This window comes from Micropterus dolomieu, linkage group LG15 (assembly GCF_021292245.1).
Source record: "Micropterus dolomieu isolate WLL.071019.BEF.003 ecotype Adirondacks linkage group LG15, ASM2129224v1, whole genome shotgun sequence".
Taxonomy (NCBI): domain Eukaryota; kingdom Metazoa; phylum Chordata; class Actinopteri; order Centrarchiformes; family Centrarchidae; genus Micropterus; species Micropterus dolomieu.
The window spans coordinates 17,041,523-17,069,172 of NC_060164.1; the positions used below are offsets into that span (position 1 = coordinate 17,041,523).

Consider the following 27,650-nt stretch of genomic DNA (forward strand, 5'->3'; position numbering starts at 1 on the left):
CAACACTTTTTTTCCCCACCCAGTGCTCTCTGACACTCCTTGATGTCTTCTGCAGCTCTGGACAGTTTTACCTCTTCTAAAACTAGCTAGCAGCAATGCTATCACCAGCAGAATGAAGGGTTACTTTGCAGGAAGTAGGACAGGAGCCTCTTCAGATTACTATTTTCTCTTCAACAGACGCATAAATCACAGAGTCACTGGACAATAGTGGGTCAAAATGTGATGTTTGGTGCAAGTCCTAACTGCAATAGCACACATTTTGTTTCCATTTACCACACTGTATTTTTGGATGGTCTCTGATGAGATATCCCAGGCAGGAACTACTGTGAGTTTTCCAAGGATGTGCATTTGAAATAAAATGTTTAAAGGGATGGAGGGAGTCCTGCTGTAGAGTACCTGAGCCAGACTGCACACACGAACAAGTGGGGCTTTCACTTGTGCTGTGTCTGTCTTTATAACGTCTTACATGGCTTTGACAACATCTTGAGCTGAACCTGACGATGAGACACATTGTCTAAACACGAGCCTACGTGCTCCGGTAGGTCTTGATGATATCTTTGATTGTCCTCCTGCAGATGGGGCAGCACGCGTTAGCCATCTTCTTGAGTTTGAGGCCACAGGCGTAGCAGAGACACATGTGTCCACAGGCGTAGAGGACGGTGTCCACCACATTCTCGTAGCAAATGGTGCATTCGTCACTCCATGAGCCCGAGCAGGACGGGAAAGTAGGGGACTCCGGGTGGCTGGAGAACGGGGAGCTCGGGGTTGTACCTGAGGTGAGAAAAAGACATTAGAGATGTGTGCGTGAGTGTAGGAAGAGAAAACAAAACAAAAAAAACAAAAAGCCAAACAAATGGAGGAAGCCTTTCAAGTAGTGTACTGTACTGTGCTGTGCTACAATCACGTGTCACACTCTGACTCACTGCAAAATACATCTATTTAATCAAGCTGTCAATACCCTGACCACTGTTTCTGTTTCTCTGAAAATTAAGCTTCGGGACAACTTTATGTGGGAATAATTGAGTTCCAGTCATCGCTCTTTCTGCCGCCATTATGTGCCAGGTGTTTTTCCTGTCACACCGTCTGCTGCTCGGGACTGCAATGATCACATGTCAGGGATCACCGCTTCACATCACCAAGGTAAATATTTGCTTCAGGTGCCAACATGCGTATTGTGAGCCGATGTCTTGTTGCTGTTCTCTCAGTGTTTGTGTGCTGCTGGCTGTTTTTATTGCTCTCTTGCATGTCTGTATTTTAATCAAATTCAAACAACAAATAAAACTTGTAAACATATAGGAAAAAGGACATCAAGATCTAGACAGGAAACGCACGGCATACATAAATGCTTGAATTAGAGACCACAACCTGGTTTTTCTAGATGTTCATGTAAGAGGGAGGTGAATCTCCGCTGCAAAGCTCTAAGTGTCTTTCTATCGGTCTGTGAGATATATTTATTTCTCCCCAATTCTGCAAGGGAATTATGAGAATGGTCTATAAATAAAGAGAGAGAGAGAAGATAAAGGAGTAAAGTGGAGTAAAGTGGAACACTTGGACAAACCTGTGGAGGAAGAAAAGACTGAGTGGTAGTCGGAATTGAGGCTTGAATTGAGGTTGATGTTCAAGGGTGTGTTGAGGTTGGGCTCGGAGTTGCCGCTGCAAAGCATTGTGGGGGTGTTACAGGACGGGGAGCTGGGGACCGACGGGCCCCGAAGGTCTGTGTGCGGAGATGAGCCTGAAGGTACAGAGAGGAGACATCTGGGTCACATCAAAGATTTAGCAACATGCAGATAATCTATGAAAGTAAGAGACTTCGGTGTTCAAAAGAGCTAAATGCAAATGCTTTCAAAACTGGGAATCAAATACTTCCACTCTGAGAAGTTAGTCTGAGCTGATAATTAGCAAACGGAGGAGAGTGGATGTCTTGTTGCATCTCACTCACTGTCTCAGTCTGTCACTCCCTCTCTTTTACACACACACACACACACACACACACAACCACACCAACCACCAAGCAGATGACTTGTGAGCCCACAGTGTCTGTGTGAGTCAAGAGCCTATGAGTTGGTGTAGTCTCAACTTGCCAAGCCCTACACCAACTGCCCACTCCCCCACCCTTCATGAGCACATAAGCCCTATGGGTAGGGTACAAAAAGCTTCTGTTGTGTGTCCCCATACAATCAGTCCCCATCCGCACCCCATAACCACCGGCTCTGGCATCAGTTCTCATATTGGCAGCTCAGAATACCCACCCCGATTCAACAGACAAATTCTGATCTAGTCTGCCTGGCAGGCACTCGGAATTGTTGTTTACACATTGTCCTTGAACTGACCATGGGAGAAATATTGCTACACTGTCGGCCCATCCATTACTTGGCACCACCGTCCTTCCATGTGTCGAATAATCTAATATTAGTAGTTTACATTCTATCCCACAACTTGCTTATCCAAATGTTCCTACATTGACAGCGTGGAGTGGAGAAACAGCAAAAAAACAAAAACAAAACACAGATGACAAGAAATTGCAGAGAAAAATGAAATACTGTTTGCTTTCAAAAAGAGACATTTATGTGGTCTGTTGTTAGAACAAAAATGTATACAGTTTGTTGCATAACTCTAGCTACGTGCTCTGATCCATTGCTCTGAACTCTTGCCTTTTATTTGGGCCACTCCAACCACTGCAGTCTCAGTTTCAGCCTACGTAAACAAACCATAGTAGCTTTTTAGTCATGCAACGAGTCAAAGTCTGCATGAACACAAGACTTCTGGTAGTCGACACAAAAAGCTTTCCATAATTTGTTGGCATTTAAGGTTAGCACTGGGATCAATGTGTCATTTCAATGAGTCATCTAATATTTATCCTTTAAATTATATATATTTTTTAGAGCAGATAGAGAGTCATGTTTGCATACAGTAGCATTTATACACCCTTCCATTACCTACTTACCATGACCTATGTGGCAGCCCAGCTGTTAGCAAATGTCTAGGTCAACTCTAATAAGGCAGAATGGATAACCTCCATGTCTATTCATGTACCCTTTCATCAGGGGGACCTTTCATCTTTTCTCTCTATGAATTTACTGCTGGCTGTGCAGGAATGAGTATGTGACTGTTTTAGCTATGCAAGCTGTACAGGAGATTTATTTGTATTGAGCACATGTATAGTAGCTTCCAATACTTGCTTATTAAATATAGAGACCTCTGCCACACCCCATCTGGCTATATCTCTTTCGTGTCTGAAAGAAGTCAGGTTATTTGGCCACTTGGGGGCAGCAGAAACGACAACAACATCACATTTATAAGCTGATATGGCAAACTTGTTAGCAAACAGTGGCTTATTTACACATCCACCAGTCATGTATCTACATTAGCATCCATTTGGAGTCGTGTTTGTGTCCACTTGGTGAATGCAAGTCCATTATTCACTCTCTTTTGGCTCTGTTTTGCTCTCCACCAACTCCTGTGGGAAATATCTGTCTCTTTAGCAGCTAGCTCAAATGCTTAGCAAATTTAAGATTACAGCTGAGTACATGCAGAAACAAACATCACAGCAGGAAACCTGTAATGAAGAAATAAATGACCACTACTGTACTACTACGGTAGTAATCATTACTCATTACCATTGATGACAACGTTGCCCTGCACGATTGCTCTAAAAGTTGCTCTGTGTATCATCAGCTCTTAGTGTTTGTATGTGGGTGATTTAATGGGAAAATGGATCTTTCAGATCACTTTGAGAAGTACCTATGATCTCGTTCCACATTTTATTGCGTGCCATGCAATGCTGGGAACTGGTCTTGGTCTTGAATCGGTCTTGCCCTCCCTCGGTCTTGGTCTTGACTGCTCTCAGCCCCTAAAAGTCTTGGTCTTGTCTCGGTCTCAATAAACTCTGGTCTTGGTCTTGACTTGGCTTCGGTTTGGGCGGTCTTTACTACAACACTACACTACTGTACGCAAATGATTCTCCCATGAAATTATAAAATCTTGGTTTCTGAAATAACACGGACAAAATGACCATGTGACAGCAACAGACTCCCATCTGTTCCACTTCACAGGCTTGACAACACCCAGCCATGATAAACTGTCACTTGCCTCAGCGGCTAGATGTTTCCATGGCAACTCGTGGCATGCGGCTACCGCGAGTGGGTGAGCAGAGACGTCACAAATGTACTCCCCACAGCTGGAGTGGGTAATGACTCGAACGTTCATACCCCAAAGAATCAGCAGAGGGGGTGGTGAGGTGGTGGTGAGAGTGCTCACGAGGAAAGGAGGAAGTACAGCGACGATTGCAGGACCAGTGTTGAGGGAAAGAGCTGTGGGTGGAAAACCCAGCATCTCAAACCTCCATGCAATTACATTTTAATAATGCATATGGAGAGCATCATAAGGAGCTGTCACGGCCTCCCTCCTGATACATAATGCTGGCTGCTGGGAGCCCACGCAAAACAGAAATAACCTCCTCAGCCCTGGTCTGACTACATGAAAGAGGAGAGGGGAAACTGTAATCCAGAAATGAATTAGAAGAATCAATAAATTTAATGAACCCATGCATTTTGACCAAATTTTTCAGGAAACCTCTTTATACATTTCCTGTGAAAATAAGGCTAACTTGCTGGGAAGGAATCGTTATCAACTTAGCCAGAAGACAACACTGTGGTGGAAGAAGTCTTTATCTGCGGCGACTATAAAAAGCACTCACATTTGTGCCTGCTGCACAAATTTCACGCTAAATCCAAGTAATGATAGTGCTCCATCTTATGAAAAATACAATTTAGTGTAGGAGTGCAGGACTCTTAAAACTGAGCGAGTCACACTAAATATTTCAAACTGAAGCTTATTTACATCTTCACTAAAGATGTGTCCTGTATGTCAAAAGTTTTTTTTTTTAATTTTCCAAATTAGGTGAAACTTGCTACAACGTACTTACTTCATGCACAAAGAAAACTTCCATAACAATTAAACAATAATCTAAAGATCTTCACTGCAAGACAGAGCTTAGAAGTAAACAAACCAGAAAACTATGTTTCTCCAGTGGTCATCAAAAGTATATCTTCAGCCTGTGATCATCACTGCAGCATCTGCACGGCACATAACACACGTGGTCATTTTAAATCATGCCAGAACTTACAACCACTGCTTATCATGAAACCACAATTTTCAATAGCTCCTGAACCTGTTAGCCATTATACGTTCTTATTCTGCTAATTTTCTCAGGCAGTCCTAAACTGTGCATGCAGTCCCATATCTAGGGAGCCAGAATCTCAACACCAGGCGTGATTAAACTTCAGGGTACCTTCAGGTAACACTGCAGTATCGTTGTGTGAAATCTGCTGGAATCAAACGGAGCTGACAGAAATTCTGTTAAACTGACGATACAAACTTAACGCAAACTGTGGGGGTAGAATGTAAATTCCCAAGAGATATACGAGTTGATAAAAAGTCAGAGCAGCCAAGACAGCAAAGGAGGGGGAAACTATTTCATGACTCGGCTGAGTGGGAATTCAACCTCCAGAGTTCATTCAAGGATCACAGACTGCATTAACTTCTGAATGGAAAGTTACAAATGTCACCCTGTAAATATTTGTCTGAATTCCATGAACCGAGATTTAATTAAATAATCAAACTATTGCTAAAATCAATGCTAATAAGGAACCGTTTAACCGTTCTGTTCAAAAAGGACAGTGACTCAGCGGTCAGATGTCCCGATCCCGGTCCCAGCTAAATCTTAATCTGGCTCTTTGGTTTGGAGGTGTGGGTTTTCTTCTGCAGTCCAACAATACGGAGAACATCAGAAGGGCTGAATCTGAATAGGAATAAGAAGGCACTGGAAATTAATTAAATATAACGTTATATTATGTAGGGTTACAGGTAGTTGTTTTCTGAGAGAATAACAACAAGTTTCCTTTTTCCTGAATATTAATATTTTAAAAATATAGTTTGCTTTGAATTCCCAAACTGATTTACAGGTAAGCAGTTTTTAGGCAATTAACATACAACCTAGGAATAGGTACAAAGATCAAGTGAACGAACCTAAAATCCTGAGTTGTGTGATGGTGCCGTGCAGACCGTAGAACATCCAGAGTGGCCTGGAGTTATCGACACACAGCTGCATCCCTGCACTGATGCCGTTATGGCTCATCATGACTTCGCCTTCAGCGTTCACCACAAAGCCCAAGATGTCGCCACTGTGGAGTGGCACCACCACCCGACACACTGCCCAGAATTCTTTGCGGTCAACCAGGGACTCTGGGTTGGATGGGAGGTCGCTGGGCCTCAGTGTGTCTGGGTCACATGATGTCACACCGTAAGAAAGAGACCCAGGCCGTGTGACACCTGCCTTCACCTTCACAAACACAGTCTCTGAGCAGCGCATCGGTCGGCTGGTGAACACCAGCGTCCTCTCGTCACCACGGTGATCCAGCCGCGCCACCGTGTGCTTATCCAGCTCAGTAACATGGACGCCGTGCACAGAGTGGAAGTGGAGATCACTGTCCAAATGGCTGGGCAGCAGTGAGCACTGCTGTGAGTTTTGAGAGTTTTGGGGCACGTGGCAGGACGTGGAGCTTAAGGGTTGTAGCCGTTCCTCTTCCTCATCGTCTTCCTCCAGATGAGTCTCTTGCTGCTGCAGGCTCAGGTCACACAGGCTGATGGAAAGGCGAGGGTCGTCGCCGTTATGGTTAATGGCCCGGTGGGTTGCAGCAAAAGAACGAGGACGCAGGCAGTCCAGGGGGAGCATCTCACTGTCTGTGGGGGGTGAACACCACAAAGGAATGTTATATAATCACTTGCTTGTGGTGTTTTGAAGTGAACATTTCAGTCTCAATCAATACATTGTCTTTTTTCTTGCTTTTATTTGGATAACATCATAACTTTATTTAGACTGTGGCTAATACAGTCACATTTGAGGAAAAAGTGTCCAGAGAACCAAATGTAATTGATGTACCCACTTATTCCCATGCACACCACTGGTTTGTCTGTACGCTGTCCATTCATCATATACCGTCACTATAAACACATGGTGGCTTCCGGCTTCTCTGCTTTATATCGTATTCATTCTAATGCACTCTTTGTACTTTGTACTTAGGCTTGTAGTTCAACAATATGAACAAATACGTCAATGTTTACATGTTTAGAAACATATCAGGACTTTGAGTGGGGGCATACTTTAGCTGCAGGCTAGTGGCTACATCACAGCAAAAGAGACATAACACCTTTATGTAACACTGAAGAGATGAGAGATGCACACGAAACTAAGTGAAAGACAGTGAAGCTCAGCTGTGTTTGAGCCTCCCACTCTGTCGTTAGCTCGGAGCCCTGTGAAAATGTGCCACTCATGTTATACCTTATTTTCACTTTTAAATCTTCTTGGAGTGCACAATCGCGAGCTTCAGATGTGAAAACGCAGACATTATGATAAGCTATTAAATCCAAAGATTGGATTTTTAAAAAGGCTAATAAAGCCAGTACACCTGCAGTCTTTGTCAGGGACTGTGTGTATGTATAGTACACAGTAGCTTTCAAATAGCTGTAATGAGCCACCATGACTCCTAGGTGTTCACATAACAAACTGTCTCAGCAGCAGTTACTTAATGTGCTTATTCTACCTCACTGTACACTGAAAACATTTTCAGTTATGTATCTAGATGCTAAAATCAGCTTATTTTCCGATCATTAAAAAGGATAAGGCATTCTAAAAATGGTATCACATGTCTGTGCATGCTATGTAGCCCTCTCAAAAATAGCCCTTCCTATGCAAATCCTGCTCACTGTAAAATAGAAGCCACATGGGAACATCTTTGCAAAAAAGAAAACAGAAAGAGAGCGCGTGTCTTTCCATGCACACAACCGGTACAAACGGATCTGCATCGTGGCACACTTAGGGACACACTGCCAAATTTAACACGGGCTAAAATTAGCCTGATTGGACATTTGAGGAGAGCGGGGAGGGGACAGGCCAAGGGATGAGTGACATGATGGCTGAGTTGTGTCGCTCCTAGACTCGATCTGCTTTGGGGTTCCCCTGTGGGAAGTGGATTGAGTGGGAGAGTGCAACAGAGGAGGAGAGGATGAAAAATGGGGTGGGGTGGACACTTGAGAGAAAGGGCATACCTCACCAGCTCCTCTTTATCACACAAAGACAGCACATCTCCGGCCAGCAGCAGATAAACTGCTTGAACTTAATTACTTCCTCAGTCATGAGTGTCCACAACCAAGCATGAGGCTCGTATTATTAGCAGCCTTATCATCTTCAAGGCAAAGTTAGCCGACTTTGGGATGCAAGAGATAATTTCTATTCTTGCAATTACAGCTTCCTGTGGTTCACAGTTTCTGTTTTTGAGAGTGGCACAGCAGTCAAAAAAGCTGTGAGGAGAATAGTAACATTACAAGGAAGTTTCTACCAAAGATGTACAACAAATAAAAGACAGAACAATGGAAGATAAAGACATGAGACAAATAAATATGTATGACCTCTTCCTGCGTTTAGTCTCAAAGGAGTCTGGGAAAGAATTTCACACATAAAAAAACACCTGGAAATATGAAACACATCCAGTCAGACACCAACATTCACAGCATGGCTGCATGCACCGGACAAATATCTGCCCTCATAAACACACACATAGCAGGGACATGGCTGGAATAGTCCTGTTCGACCTTTCCACACATCATTTATAACAGTGATACTAATCAGGGTAAGACAACCACAACACTCCCAGACAGCCCTGACTCTGTACATGGAAAACAAAGAAAGTGGTGTGAACCCTGCCCACAACATTGTTCCAGCCAATCAGCAACAGGTGACAAGTTCAAATATCAGCAATCCTTTTGTAGAATCCCTTATTCTCCGCTTACTCTTTAAGGCTTTAAAATAGCTGAAAGTAATGGCTAAATAACTGAAACAACTGAAAGTAAAGGCTAAATGATTGAAAAAGCTAAAAGCAATAGATAAATGGCTGAAATAGCCAAATTTAATAGATGAATTAAATAGTATGTCTGACAAAAAAAGTTGGGAACCACTGAGTTGAGATGTTCCAACAGCACAGACAAAACAGCAAACAAACTTTTTGCAGCTGGGTTGTAAAAACTCTTGTTTTTACAGTTGATAATTCTTCCTTTCAGACTGCTCTCTCATTAAAATGTCACTAACACACTGACAGGTGCAGTCTTGTCTTTTGTCCTCTGAGCATGGTGCCTATAGACAATTCACTACAGCTTAGTGTAATGTTTTTGAGAACATTTGGCGATGCTCCAGTGGTTTTTAGAATAGCATGTCTTGATCATAATCGTCACTATACTCTGCTTTGAATTTTTAAAGTTCAAGTCCTTGACGATTTTGAATAGCAAGGCAAAGTCTGAATCACTTCTTCTGGCACAAAAACAATACAAACGTGATTAAGTGAATGGCTGAAATTGTCCTAGTATAATTAAGTGGTCTTTGAACAGCTCCAGCTACTCAATCTCAGGAGAAAGGCTCTTTTTAAATAGAGGAACACATACCAGACTGATACTGTTCTGCAGTTTCAGTGGCTGACCTCTTGGCTTTTTATTAAGCATTATAGCTGTGAGAGAAAAAATCATTAATCAGATTCGCACAACTCTTGCTGAACATTATGGAGGAATTTATTGGATTCGTGGAAGTAAGAACACACCCACACATCAAAACATACCCCTGGGGAAAAATCCTCTACCTGTTTTAGGTTTACACATTCAAACAAGTTGCAACCTTCAGAGACAGACACTCTTAACGCGCAATCTGGAAAAACCTTTTTCTGGGAAGTGAATGTGATATTGGCAAAGGAGGATGTCCTGGATATAACTGAAAAACCGGCATCCTGTTTCTCTGTGAAAGCATGCCACAATGTCTACTAATTTAATGTATTGCGGTTAAAAGGTTGTTTAAGAAGCGACACTGCCAAAACAAAGAGCCTGTCTCCACCTCATTTTGAAATGGTTTTAAGAGTGTAAGTAAGTTTTTGATCTAAATAACTCAATTCAATTGAGGATTTTTATGTATCCTAGGCATGCAATGGCATCGTACTGAATAGATGAGGGAGTGTTCAGTTTATTCCTTGGACCAGTGGAACAGGATTAGGAGGCTTTTGGGGGGGGTTAGTGAAGCTGCAACCTCTGTACAAGGTCAGCTGCACCAATTGTGTGCATGTGTGTGTTTGGGGATTTGCCATAAGTATGCATGCCTAGAGGGCCAGTGCAGGGCTCTGTCTAGAATGAGTGAGTGAAGTCATCTGTCATGAGAAAGGAGATTGGGGAAGGGCTTTTGCTTATCAAAAAAAAAGAAAAAAAAGCGAGGACTACAGGAGGGAAATCTCTGTTGATGAACTTTTAAGGAATGGTATCCTGGTCAAGATAATGGCACAAGTATATGATTGTGAAACAGGAGGGGCTAAAAAGGCTGGAGAGTGCTATGATATCGATACATGGGAGAAGCTCAGCACTTTGAGTATCTGAGATGCCATGTGTAATAGAAGCCACATATGTGGCGCTTTTGAGAGATCAAGTCGAGTCTCTGGTTTAGTGCCAGATGTTTCTGAGTTTTGGACCGTGACTGTGGAAAGAAAATGGGACACGCTGAGGTGACAAATGGCAAAAACGATGCTCAGCACTTCAGGGATGTCACAAGGGCTCAGCGTTTCCACGACCACTTCTGAACTTCTGAATGTCTCTATATGCACAGAATATAAAGTACACATTCACGTATTCACTGGGACTAGACTCTGGTCATCTGAAAGTAATTAGCCTCTTCTCCAAAGGCTTCCCCCTGTACAGCCCAGCTGCCAGGATCGAAACCTGACAGGCTCCATTACGATTTCTATTTTGATTTCTCCACAAATCTGTTCAATTCCATCTGGGCCGATTAAATCTCAGCTGAGGCACAATAGCCTGTCCAGCGGCATTTATTTTGGTTCAACAAATCAAATAAATTCCAAGCACTGAGATCACTTGAAACAGAGCTCTCATAAATGCATAGACCTTAATCCCAATGTGTACATGCTGGCAGATGTTAGGTCATAGGAGAGTTCTCCAACATTTTAGTCTATACCAGACATCTAACTTCATTGTAACCAACAGAATGACTTTAGTTCAGTTATACAGAAGGGTCCAAAGGAGAAATAAAAAGGAAAAATTAAGATGGTCTCACAATTGACACAAATAGAACTCCAAATGCTGCTCTGTGTCTGTTGGATGCATAAATGAGCAACCGTTTGCTAACAAGTTCAACTTAAACCCTGACAATATGTTAGTGTTGTCCTCCCAGCTTGTTTCTGCTGCCACCAAGTGGCCAAAACAATCTGTTATTGCAGGTCAAAGAAAGTAAACCATAAAAGATTAAATTGTCTGAAAATGGTGAGAAGTATGTGGCCATAATGTAATTCCCAGACATATACAGTAATGGTTCACTTTGTGTCTTGATGACATTGAATAAAGCTTTGAATCTGTCATGTCTCCAAGTTCAACTGTGGCTGTATAACAAAGCCCCTCATCATTCACCCAATCACAAATCACCATCAACTACCCAAAGCACACTGTATGTGTGCTTAGTATGTTACATGCTACACAGAATACCACAGCAAAGGAAATTCTCCCTACAATACTTCACTGAGTCTGTGAATATCTATTTTTTCAAGTCATTTCTTGGCATCTTGCTCTGCTCTTGACTCACACCAGCCTCAGAGGCACCGTTACCATGGTTTCCTTCATCCGACGTTTTTCTCTTGTTGATTACAGCAAATGTACTGACGATTTTTAAGAAGGCTTATTATCTTGGGCAAGGTGAACCGCTGTCATCCGTAATTGTGAATGTTTCAACTTGTGATGAAAATTTTCTTCTTCTCCTTTTTCATGGCCTTACTACATATCCAGCCTCAGCAGCTCCCAAAATGAAGTCCTGCCTCCACAATGTGTTTATGTTTATATCTTTAAAATGTTGCTTTTTATCATAGTAAGCTAGTCTATATATTTTTATTTTAATGGACATTCACAGAAAGTGCCTTTGCACTGGAATTTAGATTATTTAGGTTATCTGCATCCCAATCTGACATCATATACAAACACTACACTACACTGTTTTAGCAGTTAGTATACACAAATGTTCTCATGTGCTATAATGTCTGGATATAGTGCCGAGTGTGCAGCTGCAGATGCCAATCAGTATGAAACTACTAACAGCAATTCCATATTTGCAAACATCACATTTAGCAATTAAAACATTGCAATGAAAATACTGCATTGTGGAAGGAGAGTTTCCCTTGTCCCAATCATGTGATTGTAGCATGGATGCTGGCATTTTAAGTATACTTCATTTTCAAATTTTTCCTGAATTAATGTGAAAGTACAAAGTAGTGTAGAAAATTGTTAACTATTATCATGTAAAGTGAGCATGTTAATGCCGCCCTCGGGAAAAGACTTGTGATTGGCTGAATGCAAAGGAGCACCGTTGCAGCTTCAGCTTTGAACATGGTGGGAAAGCTACAGTAAGAGGGACAATGTGGACAAGGTTACCAAACCTTTGGACTACAATCATCTCTAGCCTTACAAGTTTTACCCAAAAAAGGTATCACCATGGGCTTAGCTAGTCCTCTTGACCGGAACATAAGTTGCAGGCTTCAGTCATCTCCAAAAGAGGAGAACTTGGGACAGGGTCCATAGTCTTACAAAACCTTAATGTGACTATAATCAGATTTAAATGTCCAGTTCCTTGAAAAAGGATCACTTTTCATATGATTTATTAGTATGATGAGCAGCATACAGAGAGGGAATGTCTACAGAAAGAGAGAGCAAGAGGGAAAAAAGGTGACAGGCATGATTCATGATTTTAGTCTAATTCTGCCAAAAGAATTCAGCTCAAGGAAATTACTAAATGTTTATAATATAGAGACATTTAGCATCTCTCTTTGCCTTTCCCCCTCACTGTCTGCTATTTGCCTTTGGCTGGAAACGGACTTTTGACGGATGACTTTGCATATTGTTATTACCATCCGGAATTTCCAGTTTATTGTTTTTGGAGGATTTGGCTGTAAGCAGCAGACCAGAAATCGAACGTATTAGTACAACATCCATTTGCAGTACTTCAGGGTAATCAGACCCTTTAGGCCTTTCACATGCCTTCATCAATCAACTTTAACAAAAGAGTTTAGTTTTGTGCCCTTATGAAGCCCTGTGGAAACAGGTGAGGGCCGCGCCTACACAGTGTAATAAACGCAATGTGGTTAAAGATACAGTATAAAACTGAATTTAAAGTTTTACTTGTATTGGATGTTTTATAGCCTACATTTTGTTCTTCTTCCTGTCATACAGAGCTATTTTTACCTGCCGGGCCGACCCTACGCCATTTATCTGGCCACTCGTACCTACCTGACCTCTCTATATTTAAAACCATTTTATCCACAAATCAAAACTCTGTGAAACTCCACATAATCGATGTTGACAAGTGAAACAATAAGTGAGATCTGTAGCAAGAGAGCGTGAGCGTTAGGCGCACTGAGTGAACACAGACAGAAATAGACACAAAGAAAGGAAAGTACAGCACAATCAGGTTCAGACAACCCAACATGTTTGTGCAACACAGAGCTTTTCAGCATTCCCACACAATCTCTTTATCTGTTGACAAAACAGGTGTGAGTCATAGGTACAGTGATCTTTAACTGCCAACAGACCATTCCAGTATTTCGTATTTAATTTGAATGACACTAGGTTCACATGATACCAAGAGTTTATAATGGTTTCAGACAAAATTGATGAAATGTTGCAAATGTGCACCAATGAATTTGTCTGCAGTCATGCTAGCAGTAATGTGAGGCTGTTCTTATGTACACAGGTGCTGTGAACAGTGCAGGCTTAAGGAAATGATGATGAATTATGATGATATTTTATAGATTAAACTATGCATCGATGAATTGAGAAAAGTAAGAGATTAATCTATAGTTGCAGCCCTAATGCTGATGTTTAGCAAGTGTAATGTTTCTCATGTTCACCATCTTAGTTTAGCGTTTTAACATGCTAACATTTGCTAATTAGCACTCAACACAAAGGACAGCTGAGGCTGATGGGAATGACATTGGTTTTGCAAGTATTTGGTCATAAACCAAAGTGTTGGAAACATTTAAATTTTGACCTGATGGTGAGCAAAGGACATCCAGTAGTTGCCGAGACGTTTGACACAAAACCACATGGTGGCGCTATAGAAAAAGTCAGGGCACAACCAAAGTCATAATCTGTGGACCATGAATGTCACTACAATATGTGATTCCAATACATCACTCTAAGGAGGCTGGTGGCACTAGATGAATAGTCAGGTGCTGAGTAAAGTCATAAAGATTCATCCTCTGGAGACCATGAATGTCCGTACACAATTTCATGGAAATATCCATACTACATTTGTTGAGATTAACCGTATTCAAAAACACCAAGTCCTGCAGCTTCTTTCACAACTTATCTGTCTATCCTCTGAGGTAGAAACGTTAGCGATGTCTCTTAGAATGTCAGTAAGCAGGAAAAGGTTTTCCCCACTGATGCTCTACAGGCCTAATGCATCACGATGCCATGTACGGAGATGATTGATGTCAACACCCTCCTCTTAATCACCTGAGAGGTATTCAGCCTCTTGACAGTCTGGTAGCCATTTTGGATTCTTCTCTAATGACTAGAGAGACAGGTTGCAGATGATGTTAGCTGACGTCGGTCTCACGGATCACCACCATTCTGTCAGTGATTAAGTGACTCATCTACTTCTAGTAAACAAACCCCCAGTAGAGCATCTTGCATCCATCAAAAGATGCCTTTGACTCGCTCCGCTTATCTAACTTGGAAGGAATCCATCATACCTGTGCAAAATGGTGGATGCTGTGTGGTCTCTCGGGATTCGTCCCATAAACAAACACATCCTGTGAAGGCTGCAGCCAAACATGTGTAAAGGGAGAGTCGTTACTTTTTTGACTGCATAAAAAAGGTACAGCATTCCCATATGTGTTCAGCTTCAGGGAAATGAAACTGAAAACACTTGCAAGTTATTTGTGACCTGATTTCTGGAGTCTCTACAACAAACTTGATAAAACTCAAATCCGGAAAAGTTATCTACTTAAAAAAAAGAAAACTAACCTTTCAAACTTTACTTTAAAAAAAAAAAAAAAAATCTACATGAAAATAGTGCTTTGTTTCATAAAGTTGTATCTACAGCCAAGTTTCTTATGACACTGTTTACTATATTTTTCCAAGCAGAGACATTCGTGAAAATACAGCTGACAAATTGTGCTTTGAAAACATGTTATGTTGCTTGAGACACATTATATACTTGAGGAAACCTTTTGAGAGTCCCTCTAAGGGCTAATGTGTCTCAGTGTAGCGCAGCAGATCCTCAACAGCACAGACTATTCTGCGCAAAACACAAGCAAGGCACTTTAGTCTATATTGATAGCTGCGTGAGTAGGACAAGTGTGGTGATGTAACAGATCTTTCTTAAATTGCATGGACAGCATTGTTGGTCTGGACAACCCTTGAGGCTCAGTTTGATTTCAGCACATTAATTTAGCTTCCTCTCTTACGTAACACCATCTCAGCTTTCAAGCCGTCTCACTGATGTCAGGATCACCTTTGACTCCTTGCATGGGTAGCTAGATGCTGAACTGTACTCCCTTGATAACTTAAAGCTCAGAGAGGAAACAACACATCTCTTGAAAATATCCTTAAACATCAGAATAAGACCTGATAGCAGGAAAACATCAACAGCATCGTGAGACAGCACATGTGAAAAGGCTGTGATGGATAGCGGTTTTGATGAATTCCTACAGCATGTAAGGTTGTAAAAGATCAAACGGACACAACGGTATAAGAATTCTCCGGAAAATGTGTTTGATGCTGATTATCCACAGGCTAAAAACATTTTTCACTGCTCAAATTGATCATTTTCATAGTAGGTCATTGCTACTGAATGACAGAAATCTAAAATGGTTTAGACAATGATGCAATTTTATCATGGGTTCATGAAATATTCACCTTAGAAGGGATCACAGGAACCATTAATTAAAGCAAAATAATCAAAAAACCAAAAGATTTCATCAGAATAGCAATGACACATTGTGCTGGTAACACTATCTTCAGTAGATGTTTATACTCAGGTGCAGAAAATGGTGATAGTTACGGTAATGTGTGCTGACATGTGAGCAGGGACACTTTCAAAATGAATCCATGAAATATTAAAGACAAGGAAGCTATTCACAGAAAGGATGTGATCAGATATAGTTATGCTCACTACATGGGTCTCAAAATAAGAGAGCGGGAAGGCTGATTGGTCTGAGCTGACAGCAGCTGGGGAATGAGGTCACAACACAAGAATGGTTCAGCTTAGAGAAACAATGGTTAAATGTTTTGGGGAAAGTGATCCGTTATCAGTATATATTTATTTTCTCAACTAGCTAGTTAGTGCCAATTAATTTTCATAAAGTTGGAATGACAAAAAGACAGATATTAAAAAAAAAAAAAGGTAAAAATGAAAGCAGCAGATGACGTGATATCCACTAGTACATAGCATTGGTCAAACTCAAGAAATATTGAATCCTACAATTCCCATAATGCAGCTTATTACTGTCTTTCATTAGACAGGTATATGCCCATATTTTTCAAATCCCACAACTCCAGTTTGTAATGCAGCATTTAATGCAGATAACCCTGATGACATCATCAGGTTTTTTTTCCTCAAGACTTCAAAGGGGAACACATTTTTACACATCAAAGTCTATATAGAGGTCTTTGGGAGTACTACTGCATAAGTGAAAGGATATGTGAAGTTGTATAAAGCCTTTTTTGGCTGTGTGAAATCTAAGAAATTGCCTTAAATGATGTCACTTGAGTCAGCAGGTTGGGGCTGAAGACTACAAGTAAAAATCTGGTGGTGTGGCGTTATAAAGAAGTGAGGTTACCAGACCGCTGTGGCTCCTTATCTCTGCTTGTTGTTAGCAGCTAGAGGCTTCATTAGCTGCCACCAGCATAATGCACCCAAATCCCTGACCAAACTGTTGGTGGTCGAATTCGCAATGTGGGTAATGCAGGCATCAGTTTTGACAAGGAAGAAGAATGAGTTGCATAAAAAAGCTGATATCTCTGGTTCTGTTACATCAATTTAGATTTTTTTTTTGTTCCAAACTGGCAATTGTGAGTCTGACAACGTTACAGGAGTGCAATGCTAAATCTGTGGACTACCATTTTAAAAAGGTCCCTTCAGAGTCACAGACGACATTATACTACTGTTTCACAGACTGAGTGGGGCTCTTAGTGACAAGTAAACTGATCTTAATATATAAGCTTGGTGGAGTGCCCCTTTAATAAACATAAAGCTCTTAAAACACATTATCCCGCTGAGTCAGCAATGTATATTACTTAAGTCAAAAGGTTTCTCACAACTGATTTTCTCTTATATTCTTACTGTCTAGAACATTTATCACAAAAGCCAAATCAAGGTCACCTAACCGGCCATTCTTTCCACCCACATGGCTTATTAATGGCTCCACGCTCCATTTGTCTCCTGTAAAAAAAAAAAAAAAGCCCAACAAAAAATAAAAACTGCAGCAGATCTGTAATTCCCACCTGGATAGATGGATGGATGGATGTGTGATAACAAGCCCACAACAGGTGAAATTTGGCTCAATTTATCAGCTGGTGCAGCATTCATTTTTAGACCCTAGTGTAAGCATCATTAAGAATCAAAATGCACCCTTCTGTTAAAGGAAAATACGCACATGTGCCAGGTTACAACACCAGACTTTGATGTGTCCGCCCATATTTCAGACACTAAGTGTTTGCTGAACTGCAGCCAACTTCCAAGACAATACTGGGCCTCTGAGATATACCATGCTCTCGAGTAGTGACGCTCTTGGGCTATAGAGGAAAGCTGATAGCCAAGTGATCCTTCAGCTGACAGAGGGCCGAATCTTTTAGGTTTAAGCCATCAATGTGGGGATAAACGTGATCGATGTGGGAAAACCAGAGAAGAAACAGTGGGATTTAGGGCGGCTGGCCTCATTCACAGGCAAAAACTACATGAACTTTGACTATACACTGTGGGAAATATATTTTTTAGAATTAAAATGATCTTATTATACCATAATGTTTGGTGAACATGCCTTTCATTTAAACATATGAATCTGTGGTAGCGGTGATTGCAGGGTGATCACATGTCACATGAAGTTGAATTCACACTTGGATCCAAAGAGTGAGACATTCCACCGGTTTGATTGTCTTGGAAAAAACACCCCAGACATGTCATTACCTGACATCATCCCTCCTCTTGTCTGTCCTCTTGGGATGACCAACACACTCCTCTTGTTCTTCAACAAGAGCTGTGTGCTGGTCAGCACCACAAGGCCAGTGAACCCCAGATAGTCGCACTCTGGCATTGGATACCAAACAGCCCATCACAAGATAGCATGCTCCTCGCTGTCAAACACACCGCAAGAAATGAGGTTAAATGGCACTATCTACACAATATGGGAGCCTCTTCTATTTTTATTAACGGTGCTGACAGGCTCTATTCTTTGGAGAGAGGCAGTGCAATGCTTGGAAATGGTTATAAATAAGTACTGAGGCGTCCACAAGGATTCCTATTTATCTATTTTGTATAGTTTTGTATTGCTTTCAAAAACTGGAGACAGATGTTTTCAAAGCACGATGTGTTTCATAAATGCATCTCAATCTGCAATCCAAACACACTTCAGATGATTCAGCGCAGTGCTGTTGATGATTGAGGAGGACTTGTTTGCTCTTAATTTCTTTTATGTAATGACCCTTTAAACAGCACGGAGAACTTGTTAGAATGGATTTCAGACATTTTGAAATTCCTGCTTTGGGGAAATTTCTTTGATACTAACGACCGTGTTAACAATACAATCTACCTAATCTCCCACCATCTTTTTCCACTGGGCTATTTGGCGAGTGTGGGAAAAGTAGAGCAGCTGTGTGTAACATCACCTTTTAACCACTCGCAGTGAAAAAACATCAAATGAAGAATAGCTTCCAGTGGTAACGCATTATAGTAAGACAAGGGTCTACAGCCATGCAAGTGGCTCTGTGAGGCTAATTTCAGCATGCTAATACACTGAAGTTTAGCAGTATAAAGCTAGATCTGCCAGCTCGCTACGCTGTATAAAAGGTACAGAGTCGGAAAGTGGGGTCAGATTTGATCCACCTCTGAGCCAGCAGCATTGGTAGAATCAGAGCTGAAATGATGTCTGTGTGAAAAGCCACAGCCAGCATGCTGGTGTTATGTTATACGTCACAGTCTGTAGTCATGCCTCTGGTTCCGGAAAGCCGGATTGCTCTGTAAAAGCACTAGGGGTGTGACGAAATCTCGTACCACGTGAGATTAAATTATGACGATATTTCTCGTCAGGTAAAAAGCTGTCATGCGAGACACAATTGACATATTTCACATGCTGGCAAGCCACACATTGATTTTCTCACGTAGTGAAATACAAATGTATAACTGATAAGACTCACAGAGCGAATCATAGTAATCAATTGAGTGATGCAGTGGTTAGCACTATCGCATCACAGCAAGAAGGTCGTGGGTTCAAACCCTGGTTACCCCGGCTTTTCTGTGTGGAGTTTGCATGTTCTCCCTGTGTCTGCATGGGTTCTCTCCGGGTGCTCCAACTTCCTCCCACCATCCAAAGACATGCGGACTAGGTTAATTGGTAACCCTAAATTGTCCTTAGGTGTGAGTGGTTGTTTGTCAATGTGTGGCCCTGCGACGGACTGGTGACCTGTCCAGGGTGTACCCCGCCTTTCGCCCGATGTCAGCTGGGATTGGCTCCAGCGCCCCGTGACCCTGTACGCAGGATAAGCGGTTGACGATGGATGGATTATTGAGGTGAAAATGCGCCACAATCACATTTAAAAGAGGTTACTTCCGCAAACAAAGACACAAAAGAGGAGGGAAGACTAAATCATGACTCCGCAGGGATGATATTAAAGAAGTTTGTTAAAATCTCGTCTCGATCTTGTGAACCCAATCTCGACTCGTCTCGTCGCACCCCTAAAAAGCACACATGGTTATGCTGCAAACTTTTGTTCAGTATGAATGAGAGATTGTGGCGTATTGGTGGATATTCTTTTTGCATTTATTGTAGGATCTCTGTATAAAAATGGTTTATGACTCACCTAGCAGCTGGACGCCCCTGGTGAGGCCGTAGACGTCTATGAGAGCCCACAGAGGTTCAGAGACATGTACCCCGCTAAAGAAGAGCATTGGGCTGGAGTCATTGATTCGGTAAAACACCCGGCCCTTCTTGTCCACCCAGAAGGAGATGATGTGTCCCTCATTGGAGAGCTCCTCTGGCAAGGCTTTGGCCCAGAAGCCGCTCTGGGAGACCAGGTCCGGGCAGGCATACTTCGGCAAAGTGTCTGGGTTGATCCTCGATGGGTCTTTAGATGTAAAACCAAGACGCAGAGCACCACTCCAGCAGCACTGCTTTTTAGTGATCTGGAGAGTACATATTATTAATTCATTGAAGACAGTCAACTCAGTATTAATCTTTACATTTGCTTTTCTATCTCTTTGTTGTGTGAACAATAAGCTCAAAGGACAGAGAACAGCCATGGTGGAGGCACTGTGAGGCTGCACAGCGGTGCTTTGAACCAAATGCTAATGTAAGCATGCTAACATGCTCATAATGACAATATGCTGATGTTTAGGAAGATGTAATTTGTGTTTAGCAAGTGTAATTCATGAGTACCATGTTCACCATCTTATTTTAGCGTGTTAGCATGTTAACATTAACTAATCAGCACTAAACATAAAGAGCAGTTGAAGCCAATGGGAATGCCATTAGTTTTACAGGTCATAAACCAAAGTACTGGACAAACTGTGCTAGGTGAAACATTAAGGCATAGCCAAAGTTAGTACAAATAATCCATGTTTGTACGAGATTTCATGGCAATTCATCCAATTGTTGCTGAGATATTTCAATCTGGACCAACACCCAGTCAACACTGCCATCCATAGCGCCAAGCCGCTAGCGTGGCTAAAGATCTGTTTTAAGCAAACTAAGAATAGTTACCTTGGTATGTTTATCACCTGCAAACGATTTTTGTCTCATTTTGAACCTCTATTTACTTTGCATTTACCGTGCCAGATAACAGTATTCCTCACATGGCAATGCTTGCCCTGCTCTCTCACTTTCGAGACATAGATGGCCTGATAGGTGAAGTGGAAACTTGTTCTAAGCTGCTTCTACTTTGGCCCACACAAGAGCAGAGAGAGAAAAGAGAGAAAATCAAAACAGCAGAGCAAAGAAGGGGGATGATGAGACAGAGAGAGACAGGAAGGGAGAAGAAAAATAAAAACATACTGAAGAAAGAAGAAAATGAGAGAGAAACTTTACTGTCCATCACAGTCACAATTAATGTCTCCATTCTCACCACTCTACAGCACAATCTAATATTACAAAATATAGTATGTACAATGTTGATACAATATCCTGGTAGTAGTATAAAAAAAATAGCGCACTGTATGGTTTTGTAAAGTGATGTTTCTACAGAAAATGATGGAAGCCATCAATAAGACTAATGTTGGGTCTGTAAATCTGGGGCTCATTTCACACACACAGGTCGCAAGTGGTGGAAGCGTCATGTTTCACAAATGATTGTTTCTTATTGCAAATACATTTTCAACTCTAAAGGGCTCTTACATGCTAATGAATCAAGTATGTTGTTTTGATAAGTGAAATATGTCAAAACGAGGAAGAGGAAATGATCTCATGTTCCAAATTGCAGCTTGCCGCAAATGTTTAGATCAATGCCCCACAAACTAAAAATCATTTATATCCCCTTGACGCCGGAATTAATTTACAATTATTTATGAAAATTTATGATTTTTGTTTTCATTTGCTTTCAAGCTGATGCTAAATTAAAGTTTAAAATTGTTAATTTGTCTGTAGAATATACAGAAGCTATAAATTCAGGAATTCAGTTAGGTATAATGCAAATTAGCAACAACAGGCATAAACGATAAACTAGTGCTTGCAAAAGGTTCCTAGGTACGTATCGAATGTGCACAAGCAATTATTGGGGGAATACATGCGCTATCTCGGCTGCAGTCTGAATGGAAGCGGTGTGATGCGTATTTGCGACGATCGGCGTTATGCCATTAACACTAGGTCAAAACCAGCCATTGGTACTAGGTAAAGTTAACCTAGTATGGCATCAGTGCTATACTGACCCAGACATTGGGTCATTTTTAGTGTGTAGCATGCTGCAATTTTTCAGTTGACAGGACAACTATTGTCTTTTCCCCACTTTTTACAGATTGCGTTCTAAAAACAGGGTCAGAATGAGCATATACTATAAAATACAACTGGGACACAGCTAGTGTATTTTTTACCTTCAGGCGAACTTGCTCATACACAGCGATAGGTCTGTTGGTGAAGGTGATGGCGTTACAGAAGCTGGCCTGTCTCTTGACAGTCCTCTGGGACATGTCCATGACGATCTGCGAGCCCTTGGTGCTGGGGTGGAAGAGTAGAGGGAAGGAGGACAAATTTCCACATGGTTGTATGGGCAGGCAGCGCTTGGGCTTGTGGTGGCATCGGTGGGATGTGGCAGGGAACGGCCCGTTTAGAGAATCTATGTGGAGAAAGAAAAGTAGTTAGTTTGGTGTACAGTTGGAGGGCGAAAAATGCATAAATTCTCCTTGTAGCACAATTTACAGTAAAACACACAAATTTTAAATTAGATTAGAATATTAGATTAGATAGTCTGTACCACCGCAGGCTTCACTTTAGGTTGGACTCTAGGTTGTGACTTGCTGTCACATGTAATTTCCTCTCACATATCTTACCTGCTCCTGTAACATCCAATTAAGTAGAACATGCATTAAAATAATCAAATCCTTGGGCTCTGTTTCCAGCTTCTCAAAGTAGCACAGTGCAAACGCACACCTGCAGTACTGTAGACATGAAGGAACAAATGCAAGGTAAATTACATGCAAAAATGTCCTTGGATGGAAAAAAAAAACAAGGACAAAATTTCTCTCTTGGTTATGTAATTAAAAGAGAACAACGGCTGGGAGAAGTTCATACAAAATGCTCTAGTTTCAGTAAATGGCCATTTCACTTTTTGCTACTCTACATCTTGCCAGATTTTAAACTGGTTTTAACAGTGTGTTTCTCACGGTGGTGGAACTCATTTATACAATTGTCAGTATAGAGGAGGAAATGGAGCAGGAGAAGGATGATAAAGAAAACAAAAGCTAACATGTAAGGTGTGATAACATATAGCATCTGGAACAGCTAAATTAGTGCAGCAGAAAGCAAGCTTTGAGTTGTTGATATGTATTCAGCTGGCTAATAGATCATATTCAAAGCTACTCTCATATTACTGAGGCATGGCTGTTACATATTATTTCCAGTTGTGGCTAATGAGTGCACATCAATCACAATATTTATGCCTGAGAGTCAAGTACACACTACCTGTTTTATTACAATGAAAAAAAGAAAATAAACACAATACGTACATACAAAATCACTACGACTAAGTGAGATTTAGTGACATTAATTGTGCTTAACCAGTCAGGGGAAGTGGCAGAATAAGTGCAGACCCAAAGGAGAACATCTGACTCACAATATGCAGTTTTAAAAAATGTTCCCATGTGAACATGTGTGACTCATGACTGCTCCCACTCATAACAGAATATCATCATCTTTCATATCACATCTCTCTTTTTGGGTTTCAGACGGATTAAGAATTTGCTCAAAGTTATCGTGCCTGATTTCATACTCACTCCCTTTTCATGAGAACCAACTCTCCCCATTTGGGTTTCCACATTTCTCTCCAAGGTCACTGTGGATTTTCATTAAATGTAAGGCAGGATTATTTAGAAATGAATAACATGTACAAATACCATCTAATCAAGTGATTTGACACACTTTTCTGTACAATACCTTACCTTACAATACCTTATTCCTCTCCACAATGACATTTAAATAGGTCTTTAAAGTATTATAAAATCCATCCAATGTGCCAAGACTCAAAGCCAAGTAAATAATTTAGGCCTAATTAACACCTCTTCGTCCTTGAGAACTGCTTGTATTTTCACACCTAAATTTGGAAGACTGTGTAGGAGAGGCTTGAGTTTGTCCACGAGAAAAGTAGATTATACGAGCCATTGCTGAAGACAGCTTGGAGGGTCGAGAGGTTTATAATGTACCCTGGAGACAAATCAGTTAATACTGTCAGGATTGGCAGTGGCTAGTCATGAGACAGCCTCCACCATGACATCAATGTTTTTGTGAATTCTGGGCAGAGAAGGAAGTCTGAGCAGTGGATAAGTCGCGATATCCCTCCATGGATGTAAAAATGTAAAATTTGCTGAGGTTAAACTGGAAAGAGTCGCTCTCTTCAAATCACAATCAAAGAGGCTCTGCCAAGTGTTCTGGCCTCAATACAGTCTATTTGTTAAGCTCTTCGCATGCTCTTGTCCCTGCAGAACAATGTTGAATTGTGCTCTGTGCACAACAGTGGTCTTAAATGAAGTCATAACAAATCCTTCAACCATATTGCATCCGTGATGTCATGTCAGACGTGATGTCTTCAGGAAAACAAAACAGGGCTGTATTGTACTCCATCAATAGCCAGGCCTGAGACTGCCCGAGTATTTCCTGTAAGGTCTGAAAACAGAAGCAGCACCTCACAGGCCTCCGCAGATAGTGCTCAGCAAGCACTCACCAAGAATCCAGTATCTTCTTTCATTCTCACTACATTAATATGATTTCAGGGAGCAGCTTTATTTTCACATCCCAGGCATCTTGGAGTGTGTTTACAGCATTCAGCACACAGAGGACTATATAAACTATGAATAAAGTCAAATATGTAAATAAATGGATAAATAAAAATACCACATTTGATTTACTGTAAATGGTGGCTGGTTAGAGCCAGAAGTGCAGATGATACAGTGGCTGTTGAAGCGTGTTTAAAAAGTCATGCGACCTGACAGAGACGTCAGGGTAAACAGTGACCAGAGCCCTGCCATGATAAAAGAGAGGTGCCATGACAAATGTCAGAAGAGCAACTAAAGGAAGGATAATGTTACTTAATGCACCACCGCACACAATGTGGTGGCCTTTGCTGCCATTAATTGGAAAGGACAAACAGCGCAGAGACAAAGAGTGGCCCTGGCCAGTGTCACCTGGCTTCTTACGCTCCCCTGTGTTTTATCCTCAGGCTCGGTCTCCCTAAGAAGTCTCAACAGACGCCTTAATGTGGTGTGACGTTAGTGCCAAGGCTTGGTGGCCCCATCTCACAAGACAAGTAATCACAGGCAGCATCCTAAAGAGCCAAAGGGCACATATATGTTTTTAGCTGTTTGCAAATATGTCATAGCTTGTGTGGTTTTAAAAAGAGGGAAACAAAAGTGATTCTCTTAAAGTTTTAAAGTCAGTCCTGGTACTTTTACAGCACTGTATATTTGTCATTTGGTGACATGTCATTAATCATGAAAATACCCTAGAATAGAGAAGATGTTGTATGCAAGCTCCTGTAAGGCCTGATAGTCTCGCCAGTAAGCTGTTGCTTCACTGTCAATATTGTACTTTGCAAATGATAGAATACTAATATAGGGGAGACAAAGTTTGAGGCCTATAGGGAAAAGTCACAGGGCCACCAAAATAAAACGTTTTTGTTCTCTTAGGGGAATGAATGTACACACAAAGATGATTACTTTATCTGTTGAAAAATGTGTTTTATTTTAAAACATTAGGTGATATTTTATTAAGAAATTTTTGTTTCACCTTAAAGACTTAAAGCAGAGACTACTTCCTCTATCATAACCCTAGGCACTGACCAAACAGGTATATACAGTGTATATACTCTATTGTAATATAATGTAAAGTTTAGTTTATTGATTAATTTATCAATTATTTCTCAATTAATGGATTTATCGTTTTGTCTAGAAAATAACTTAAATTGCATTACAGTAACCCAAAGCCCAATGTGATGTCTTTAAATGTCCAACCAACAGTCTAAAACCCAAAGATTTACAATTTAATATAAAAGAAGACTATTAAAAGCATAAACCATTGTAAAAATACCAGTAAAAATATTTGCCAATGTAAAGTCCCTGAAGGCTACTGTCATCAAATGAGCCCCAAATCCCAAACAACTTGAAATACAATTACTATCAAGTCTATAAAATGTCAGAAAATAGTGCTAACTGCCCATCATGATTTCTATATATACACAACAGGAAGGCAGCAAATCCTGGAACCAGAGAACATTTTGCGTTTTTGCTTTAAAAAAAATTACTTAAGTGATCACTATCAACATAGTTGCTAAGTGATTTCCTGGCAATGCCTTAATTAATTTGGTTATTGTTGCAGCTTTACAATCAATATAATCAAAACTCTTCTCCTACACATATGTTTGATACATCTATTTTTGTTGAGGAAACTTGAAGTGGCAGAAAATTAGCAATTAATACACAAAGTTTGGAATAAAACCGCAATAATGACTCAACACACACACACACACACACACACACACACACACACACTTTACATTCATGCTTTGTTTTTAAACTTATTCCTATTTTATAGTGCACATTTAAATTGCAATACAGTACATTTGTTTAATTATAAATGGTATTTGCAAATAACCAATGAATAATTCAGGAAATAAAACACTTAATTGTATCTTGTATTAAATATGTAGGCTAAAAAGCTTCTGCAAGAAATGTTAATGTTAACTGAAATGTGAAAATGGAGAAATGAAAACGTCCAATGCACCTGTTAACTGCCATCATTGGAAACAATGAGCAGGAAAACATAAAGTTGTGACACAATCTGCCAGCATGCTTGACAAACAACAACAAGAAGTCAGGTGTAAAAAGTTATGTAGGCTACCAACTTGGTACAGTTTTAATTATAACTTCATGTACGCAGGCTTCAGTGACAAATACGGGATATTTGTAGAATATGATTTCCTGTTCACATTTCCTGTTATTTAAAGCAAGTCGTGACTTAAGCTACAGAAGGTGCTAAAAACTTGGCTACTTTCACTTCTCATTTATTTTAGGCTATTGGGACGCCTACAATGTTCATGCAGACAGGCTTGAGGCTGCGCAAGCGCGCTTACACCTCGATTATATCGCCTTCTATTATAATAACCACTAGATCCATTAACAGTAAATAATCAGTCTCCTGATGCCAGATGCCCTTACCGTAGAGGGTATTTCTAGTGATCTGACCTCCCATGGCTGGATGCAAGGTGCGTTCACCTCTTCTGTAACTACCGGCTGGATCCACGATTATTCACCTTCAGCTGCGCGTCCTCAGCGGCGACATTATACGCACATGACTCCGTTCACAAAAAGTCCCGACGGTGATTCAGCGGCAGGTTGTGTCTGTCCTAAGCCTCATCTACATTAAGCAGGAAGGCGGCAGCCAACAGATCCAGCACTTGGCGGCTCCCTCCAGTGCGTGCTCACGCTGAAATTAACATAAAAGGTGGTTGTGGAGGTGGAGCTTCCCAGGATTTGAACGCTGTAGCTAAAAGAGAGGACCTCAGGAGTCTCTACAAGCGATAAATCACCATTATGGTCCTAAAGACCCTCAGAGGACACTTATCTCCCTGTAATAGCCTATATATTTTACCTCTGT

The 27,650-nt window shown here is 41.0% G+C and overlaps 1 protein-coding gene across 2 annotated transcripts; it reads right to left on the reverse strand.

Annotated features, from left to right (window-relative positions):
- neurl1ab (neuralized E3 ubiquitin protein ligase 1Ab) lies at positions 1-27,447 on the reverse strand. 2 transcript variants are annotated; one of them, XM_046071071.1, is made up of 6 exons: positions 27,212-27,444; positions 22,382-22,623; positions 20,161-20,482; positions 6,028-6,741; positions 1,559-1,732; positions 1-771 (listed from the first exon to the last, which is right to left on the reverse strand). In XM_046071071.1, the coding sequence occupies exons 1-6, from the start codon at positions 27,243-27,245 to the stop codon at positions 527-529; spliced, it is 1,731 nt and encodes a 576-aa protein (XP_045927027.1). In that variant the 5' UTR covers positions 27,246-27,444; the 3' UTR covers positions 1-526. The 2 variants fall into 2 exon arrangements, 1 of the variants encoding a protein (XP_045927027.1); XR_006828410.1 differs by lacking the exon at positions 1-771 and adding an exon at positions 5,009-5,800 and having other exon boundaries at positions 1,649-1,732; positions 27,212-27,447.
- Positions 27,448-27,650: the final 203 nt, after the last annotated feature.

What these genes read in the sequence shown, in the direction of transcription:
- neurl1ab (XM_046071071.1), bottom strand. Translation starts at nt 27,245, where the DNA reads ATGGGAGGTCAGATCACTAGAAATACCCTCTACG. An exon ending in CAGGGGCGTCCAGCTGCTAG is followed by an intron (nt 6,742 to 20,160) that starts GTGAGTCATAAA and finishes CACCCCCCACAG; the next exon opens with ACAGTGAGATGCTCCCCCTG. An exon ending in AGTCTTTTCTTCCTCCACAG is followed by an intron (nt 772 to 1,558) that starts GTTTGTCCAAGT and finishes TTCTCACCTCAG; the next exon opens with GTACAACCCCGAGCTCCCCG.